The 8,917-nt window shown below is 42.4% G+C and overlaps 2 protein-coding genes across 2 annotated transcripts; both read right to left on the reverse strand.

Moving 5' to 3' along the window:
* Window positions 1-3,766: 3,766 nt before the first annotated feature.
* On the reverse strand, window positions 3,767-4,081 carry LOC135193961 (uncharacterized). Its single transcript, XM_064218580.1, has one exon. It carries the CDS (start codon window positions 4,079-4,081, stop codon window positions 3,767-3,769), a length of 315 nt encoding a protein of 104 aa, XP_064074650.1.
* A 2,906-nt stretch (window positions 4,082-6,987) lies between these two features.
* LOC113403717 (actin, muscle) lies at window positions 6,988-8,513 on the reverse strand. Its single transcript, XM_026644296.2, has one exon. It carries the CDS (start codon window positions 8,442-8,444, stop codon window positions 7,314-7,316), a length of 1,131 nt encoding a protein of 376 aa, XP_026500081.1. The 5' UTR covers window positions 8,445-8,513; the 3' UTR covers window positions 6,988-7,313.
* Between the last annotated feature and the right edge of the window lie 404 nt (window positions 8,514-8,917).

Below are 8,917 nucleotides of genomic sequence, written 5' to 3' on the forward strand. Positions count from 1 at the left end.
GTTTTGCAGTATCTCATTATTTCTCGCTCCGAAGACGCGAGTGAGTCGACGCCGCAAACCTTTGCGACTCGACTCCATTACTTGTGACGAAACTATAGTTTTAATTAACTAGAATGTCGAAATTACGTCATAAAAAATTCTAACTATATTGTAATATTTAATTATTATTATTAACTCTCTGTTACGGGTCGCTCAGCGATGTTTTGCTCTGTTTATTATTGAACTATGTTGATTGAGCTCATCGCGTAAAGATTTTTGCGACGTTTTGGACGCAAATTCGTAACTACATATGTGAAAAATTTAACTGTTTTGTTTGTGTATTTTAATTATTTAATCCAGAAAATATACCTAATCTATATACAAAAAAACAATGATGTTATAAATATATAACATCATTGTTTTTTTGTTAATTTTACAATAGTTTTCCTATAAAGCTTAAGTTTAAGTGATTGAACCACCACCGCGAATATTACGCACTTTTCCTCACGATGTTTTAAATTACAAATTATACACTCATGAAAACAAATGTGTTTTGCGATCGATGACGTTTGAGTTCCTAGTCATCGGTTAAGATGCACGTGTTCCAGCCACAGTGCAAACATTGCTACATCTTTTTGGAAAAATATGTGCTTCAAGTCAAATTATTTCATATATACATATCGAAGCGTAAATATGGAAATTCTATGAATATCCAATACACGAAACATCGGCTGCACCGTATCCGTATAGACTCAGAATGTCAAAGGCGATCAAAGCCTTTCTGTTTGTTCGATATGTTGGGGAATGTTCGTGGTCATCCTTCCTGAAACTATTCGATCCTTTCCGAGTATGATGTTGTTAGGAACGTTCCGAGAACTGTTCATAAACATTTTATTTAATAATATTCGGTTATATCATTAAAAGTTTTTAGAGGGCCTTAGTAAAAAAAAAATGTTTTCAATTTGAAATCAATGAGTTCAAAAGACATTAATCAATGCTACACATCTGCTGATCAAAGTTTTTTTTAAGTCAGGCTTATACAATTTGAAAACTTAAAGTATAGTCATATATTTACATAATACTATAAACTTAAATAGGTATATATGTCACCGTAATATTTTAAATAGCGTCATATTGTAATATATCTGATAATCATTAATTAATCTACAGAAAGCAACTCTTCTTTCAGCATCCTCTTCGTAAATAACGTGCACAGGATTAAAATGATAATACAAAATATCTTAATTGTAACTTAGCTACTGAACTGTTAATGTATCTAAATTTACTTTTAAATTTGTATTAATTAAATAAGTTAAGTAAATAAGTAAGTTTTTTTACATTGGTTATTATTTTACATCAATTTTGTGGGAATTTTAAAGAGCGACCTTTAGTACGAATTCGGTCATGTTCGAATAGGAATTTCCACCAACGTCCTTTCTGATCATTTTATTTCGGTTGCTTTGAAATAAATTCCTAGTTTTTATACATTTTCGGGAAGCTAATTAAACGATTATGTTTTTAAAATAATCTGCAGAACAAGTTTCATGATGATTTTTTTGTTTTTCAGGCGTATTTGAGGGAAAAAAATAAAAAAAATATTGAAATAATATCGTTTTCCGTCTCGCATTTTTAAATTTGGACCGATAATTATTGTTTAAATATTAAAAATTTCCAGTGTTTAAACGTATTTATAAATCAGAAGAAAAAAGTAGATTTTAATCGAAACTTTTTTTTTAATAAATTTTTGAAGTTGCAATTTTGTCTTATTTTGATAAAATCTAAAAAACGTGATACCTCAAAAATGGTTCACTTTTGCATCATGCATAGAGGGATTTTAACCCTCTCGCAAATAGTCACCCCTATCACCTCCTAACGGGAATACGTCGAATTACCAATAACCCTGTATATTTTTATAAATTAAACAACATCCGCGGGCTCACAGTCGCCCGTGCATTTTTTAGGTTTATAGCCTTAGTTTGGTGTGGCGGTTTACAATTTATCTTACCAAACCAGACATTGACAATATATTTCTAGATATTGGAGCATGTTCTTTTTTTCTTACTTTCATATAAATTTGGGGTCACTTTCTACTTACAACAGACTTTTTTCACTTTCACAGATTTTAAACACATAGTTTGCTATTAGAATGCTACTAGAATATTCTTATTTTAAATGAACTGGAGTCGTTTTTTCGTTTCAATCCCAAAACAGTATGTGTTAATTAACGTTTGACGAGATAATAAGAGCCTACTGCGTAACTAGGCAGCCTTAAAATATATTACAAAAATTTATTAAATACAATACATATGATGTCGCATTAATCTTATCTCCGTCGACTGTTTAAAAATACAGAAATTTTGATGAATCGCTGTCTCATATCGTACGTCCTCCCAACGTTATCCAAAACCAGCGTACGTTTTTGGATGACGTTGACGTTAATCCTTTCGAACAACGGATGTCCTACACATACAAAAAATATAGCTACAGCCTGTACATCCCACTGCAGGGCTAAGACCATATCTCCTCTTTTGTAGGTCTGGTCTTAGTTCACCACGCTGCTTCGTGTAGTAGATCTACATCCGACATGTGCAAGTTTCCCCATGATAGGTTTCTTCACCGCCGATGACGAAATGATCGGTTAAACGTTTAAACCACTGAGTCATCTCAATAATAACGTGGAAACAAAGTGTCTGCTTTTGGTGAACAAAGCCGGCGGTAAAAGCAAGTTTCGCTACACAGAGACAGATCTAAAGGTTGTTGAAGACTGAATTACTTTTCTACTTTTGTTTCGTCCCGACCCCTATCGATTTGAATAGTGCACGCCCGCAACGAGCTTGTAATGAATGTTGTTATTGAAAGTGGAAACCGATTTGAAGCTTATTAACCGACTGTGACGATTCTGAGGAGGATACGTTGACATGTTTCTAACGAAATTTATAAAAGTTCACATGTTCAATAAAAAAAAAAATTACATTTCCAGATTAGGGCTTATATTTTTCTCGAAGGCCGAGATGGCCCAGTGGTTAGAAAACGTACATCTTACTACTACTAGTAAGCGCTGCTGAATTTTTATGTGCTTAATTTGTGTTTATAATTCATCTCGAGCTCAGCGTTGCAATGAAGGAAAACATCGTGAGGAAACCTGTATGTGTCTAATTTCAGAGGGTGGAGTATGCTTCTCTTCAAAAGGAGGGAAGGCTTTTTTTTTACGCTGGAAAAACACATAACGCGTTTCCCCCACAGGATGTGGGGGTATGTGGGGCTCGCCGGCGCTGAAGGCGCCGGAATACCCACTAAAAAACCAGCGGTAACCACTCCGTCTTTTTGGGAGACGTCACGGGATCGCTTGCGCATACTACCGTGACGTCCTGACGGTAGGCCCAACTCTGTGGGCCTCCAATTCCTAGGGGGTTCTCGGGGTACAGAGACCCCCTATACCCGGCGAGCCTTATGGCGGGAGGAGAAGGTGTCCATAACGAAGACACCTTCTCCCCGGTCTTCTTCGGCGAAGCGGGCCGGCAGTACTGTTCTCACGCTCCCGCTCCGCGGCTTCCTTCTGCGTCATCACGTTTTCACAGAACAAGACCATTTCCTTCCAGCATCTCACGCTGTCGATCATAGCGTTTATCACGCTCGGCAGCGAGAGGTTTCCGCCTACAATGGCCGCCAGGGAATGACACTGAGGTCCCCATGCGGAACACTCAATCAGGGTGTGGCGGGCCGTGTCCGAAGGCGTACAGTACTCGTGGCAGGAGGGTGTCATCTCTCGCCTCGCTATCCGGTGCAGTTACCTACCGAAGCAGCCGTGCCCGGTAAGCACCTGCGTCAGCCTGAATGAGAGCGTGCCGTGTCTTCGTTCCACCCAGCGACTCAAGTGGGGACGGATAGCCTCCACTATCGCCAGGCCTGCCGAGGCGGAACCCAGGTCCTCCTTCCACCTTCTAATCAAGGCTCGCTGAGCTAGAGCCCTGACTCGCTTTACCTCCACCAGTCCTGGACAATTGCCGCTTGACCTTGCTTCCACCCGGAACCGGTACACTACCGCAAGCGCTTCCGCCTGTAGTTCCCAGGGCGGATCGCTCGCAAGAAGTGTCGCCGCCATCCACGACACCGTACGGTAACCCCGTATCGCTCTTACCGCTATGACCCTCTGCGATCTCCGCAGAAGAGCCTTGTTACGAGCGGTGAGCAAGTCCTACGTTGGGTAGAAGGCGACCTAAGGCCGCAGCAGAGTTGATGAGCTTCGGGTTGAGTTGGACAAAATGCTGCCCGAAGCTCCATCTTCCGTCCTGGATGAGGCCCAGATACCTCATCTGGGCCTGCACCTTAATCACCGTCCCCTGGACGGTGATAGACGCTCCTCGAGGGGGACCTCGGCGTGGACCGTGGAATAGGAGGGCCTCTGTTTTAGTTACAGAGACCCTCAAGTCCAGCATCCCGATTCGATCCACTGTGAGCGACACTCCGACCTCAGCTAGGCGAGCCGCCTCCTGAAAGGTCCACCTCGTCGCCGTGATGAGGGTGTCGTCCGCGTAACACAGCACCCCCATCCCGGGCAGGGTCGGTGCCCGCAGGAGCCAGTCAAAGCCAACGTTCCACAATATGGGTCCGAGAACCGACCCCTGCGGAACGTCGCAGCCCACTCGAAGCCTGACAAGTCGCCCATCGCCCCCCAAGGAGGGGAGGCCTTAGCCCAACAGTGGGAAATTTACAGGCTGTTACTATTATTGCTCTCGTCGTGTCTTCTTTTATCAATTAAATATATTTTCATTGAATTTGACGTTTGTTGATTTAAATGACGTTATATAATACTTAATTTATTTCACGTGTACACCAATCCGCTCCGTGGCAACATAGTAATGAGCGTCTAATTATCTCTTCCAGGAGATAGGCTTTAAATTTAAAACAGCAGTGAGATATTCAAATCTTAATAGATTTAATGACACTTGTTTTTTTGCCACTGAATTTCTAAATATGTATTAATATCGGTATCCCTCGCATTATTAGTCAAAAGCACTAAAATATATGGCAAAAAAAGAAAGCCAATGAGGCAGGCTAACGATGTAAATAATAGTCTGTACTGCTCGTAGAGTCTAGAGCTCGTAGAGAGAGAATTGATTGGCAGACAAACCCATAGATATTGGCACATAAGAAATTTTAACCAATCCTTACATCGCCAATGCGCTAACAACCTTGGGAACTAAGGTGTTATGTCCGTCGTGCTTGTAGTTACACTGGCTCACTCACCCTTCAAACTGGAACACAAAAATAATAAGTGTTGCTTAGCGGTAGAATATCTGATGAGTACACCACCTGACCAGACTATCACCGAGGGAGTTATTTTCTATGGCTGTTGGTGACCGCTTATCATCTCCATCCGTGATCCCTTTGCCATATTCGCAACAAAAAATAATCAAAGGTAAACTCTCTAAGCATTTATTAATCCATACAATAATGTTCTTATTCTCTTAGTAAATTAAAAGTATGTACGTTTGTTGAGGTGTCCTGCCTACGGCGAAGGCCTCATTCAAAGTGACAAAAATATACAATAATTTTTATTTGTATATTTCTCCTTCAATAGTTTTCACGTATTATACTACCTGTGTGAAACCGGTACGAGTATCTATTACAGGTAAAATTGCGGTAACCTATGAAAACAATATTCCGTGCGCGATGTTGGCCCCAGCTATAATAAAACGCTACACTAATAACAATTACAGAGGCATTCGAAGAATATTTTTAACTCTGGACTTTTATAGTAGTGAGTAACTTGCCAGCGAGTTTCATCGCTCAGCTGATTCAACTACAATAAACAAATTATAAGACACTCTCTAGTAGTATTTTGTATATGATTCATAATATTATACATGTTTATCACTGAACTTCAAAATTTTATTGCATAATTGATAAATTTAACTGAATCTTGTAAACTAATTTAAATTAGGAACATCATCAGAAATTGACGTATGATTCTATCATATACATTTTACAGGATTAAAGTATATGTAAAATCATAACCAGTTCTGATTATAGATGTAGTAATAAAAACAACTTTGGCTATGAATGAACAAACGCTCGAGAAACTTAAGACGCTACGCATTCGGTTTGTATATCTGAAAATATGCTCTACTTCGTAGCTATTTTTATAACATCACAGAAATTAAAGAGCTCAGATGTTCGACCCAAAAAATTAAAACTCTTTTAAAAAAAGTGTCAACACTAAACAACAAAACTGACTAATAAAAAAAGTCTATTAAGCTTTTATAATCTGTCGCTTAAAGCGAAAACAAGGAAATAAAACCGACATAAGTTAATCTTGTTACAACTGCCGAATATAAAAAAAAAACACGCAAAAATATTTATTAAATGTATCAAAACCTTTACTTATCACTTATTAGCATATAGTATGAGTATCTGAGAAGCATTGTTAGGTGTTTGTACGTCATATTGATGTCACGATACAGCACTATCCGAGAGCCGTCCGGGAGACCGTGTATTTATAGACCGGCGCATGGTGCCTCATGAGCTCAACGTGCTATATTTACGGAAATAATCTATCCAAGCGAATACCCCATCTAATACCGGAGCTCTAGGCTCAAGTTCCTATAGCAACAGGCGCCTCCCGACTTCGTTAAAATTAGAAAATGGTTTGAACGCGGGAGCTGTCTTGACTATTTATGGTAGTGCATGCGGCGGCTAATTCTGAACGTGTGGGGTTGCCTCTGCGTCTAATTATGGACAGCCGCTAGCGGACCCGAGTCTCGTGAATGTGTTTCTGTAGGAATGCCAAAATTTGACGAGCCTGCGTCGAACGCTTGTCGCCTATGGTGTCTTATGTTATGACTGACCCACTTTCGAACAGATGCATTCTCTAGCTGGCATCATTTAGACAATTCGTCATGTATTACTTCGCAAGGCGAATCAACAAGTTCGCCGTGATTTAGTATTATATTACAGGTGAAGGAACAAGGTTTAAGGGAGGTCTAATTAAAAACCAAAGTCAACGACTGTATAAAAAGAAATGATGTAATTAAAATAAATAAATTAACCGTTTATTTATTAATTACATTTTGGCGTGAGATCCACAACGATCCCAAGTATAATAAAAATAAAAAAGAAAATTAACTTTATATAAATTTTACAATAAATTACATTACGATAGATGGCGTTACATTAGATGTTCAGTTCTGTCAGGTATCACTACGTACAACGTACAAAATGCTTGCGTTCCGAACTCAATACCAGAGCACCAGCACACACAGCACTCGCTCACGCAGCGGCGGCGACGCTAGCGCCGCTAGCCCGCGACGGCGGCGCGAGGGTTAACGAGATGCTTAGAAGCACTTGCGGTGGACGATTCCAGGGCCGGACTCGTCGTATTCCTCCTTGGAGATCCACATCTGTTGGAAGGTGGACAGGGAAGCCAGGATGGATCCTCCGATCCATACGGAGTACTTCCTTTCGGGGGGAGCGATGATCTTGATCTTGATGGTTGAGGGCGCAAGGGCGGTGATTTCCTTTTGCATCCTGTCGGCGATACCGGGGTACATGGTGGTACCACCAGACATGACAGTGTTGGCGTACAGGTCCTTACGGATGTCAACATCGCACTTCATGATGGAGTTGTAGACGGTCTCGTGGATACCGCAAGATTCCATACCCAAGAAGGAAGGCTGGAAGAGGGCTTCAGGGCAACGGAACCTTTCGTTACCGATGGTGATAACCTGACCGTCGGGAAGTTCGTAGGACTTCTCGAGGGAGGTGGAGGCGGCAGCGGTGGCCATTTCCTGCTCGAAGTCCAGGGCGACATAGCAGAGCTTTTCCTTGATGTCACGCACGATTTCCCTCTCAGCGGTGGTGGTGAATGAGTAACCCCTCTCGGTGAGGATCTTCATGAGGTAGTCGGTCAAGTCACGACCAGCCAAGTCCAGACGGAGGATGGCGTGGGGAAGGGCGTAACCTTCATAGATGGGGACGGTGTGGGACACACCATCTCCAGAGTCCAAGACGATACCGGTGGTACGACCGGAAGCGTACAGGGAGAGCACAGCCTGGATGGCAACGTACATGGCCGGGGAGTTGAAGGTCTCAAACATGATCTGGGTCATCTTTTCCCTGTTGGCCTTAGGGTTGAGGGGTGCCTCAGTGAGCAGAACGGGGTGCTCCTCGGGGGCGACGCGCAGCTCGTTGTAGAAGGTGTGGTGCCAGATCTTCTCCATATCATCCCAGTTGGTGATGATGCCGTGCTCGATGGGGTACTTCAGGGTGAGGATACCTCTCTTGCTCTGGGCCTCGTCACCGACGTAGGAGTCTTTCTGGCCCATACCGACCATCACACCCTGGTGACGGGGGCGACCCACGATGGATGGGAAGACGGCACGGGGCGCGTCATCACCGGCGAAACCGGCTTTGCACATACCGGAGCCATTGTCGACTACGAGCGCAGCAACATCGTCGTCGCACATTTTGAAGTTTGTGTTTGTGTGTTGGGACGCGCTGGAAGTTGACTCTACGGCAGCGAGACTGCGAGTGCGGTGGAGAGCGGGTCGGGATGCTTATATAGCGGCCGCCGCGGCGCGCGTCGCGCTCCATACAAGGCGCGCGCGCCTCTCGCCCTCACCCGGCCACGGCTCGCTCCCACTTCGCTAAGATAATACTTAAACTTTAATTTTTCCACCCCTTACATATTAAGCTTTCCTTTGAGCCTGTTTCAGGCTTCGAAGGCTTAGAACCGAGTGGGTTACAATCTAAAACGGGCGCATCGAGCGTAGATCGCGCCTTGAACCATTTCAGGCGATGCCGCCCGCGCACCGCTTCGGCCGTATTCTCATGTTTTCAATTAAATTTCTGATAAGAATATCAGTTTAATCTTCTGAAACTTATTTTACGTTTATTAACATGTACAAATTTAAAAAAAGATTTAATAAATTTGTAAGAT

Source organism: Vanessa tameamea, chromosome 23 (assembly GCF_037043105.1).
Source record: "Vanessa tameamea isolate UH-Manoa-2023 chromosome 23, ilVanTame1 primary haplotype, whole genome shotgun sequence".
Taxonomy (NCBI): Eukaryota; Metazoa; Arthropoda; class Insecta; order Lepidoptera; family Nymphalidae; genus Vanessa; species Vanessa tameamea.

Excerpts from the sequence above, each read along its gene's own strand:
- LOC113403717 (XM_026644296.2), bottom strand. The coding sequence starts at position 8,444 with ATGTGCGACGACGATGTTGCTGCGCTCGTAGTCGACAATGGCTCCGGT.
- LOC135193961 (XM_064218580.1), bottom strand. The coding sequence starts at position 4,081 with ATGGCGGCGACACTTCTTGCGAGCGATCCGCCCTGGGAACTACAGGCG.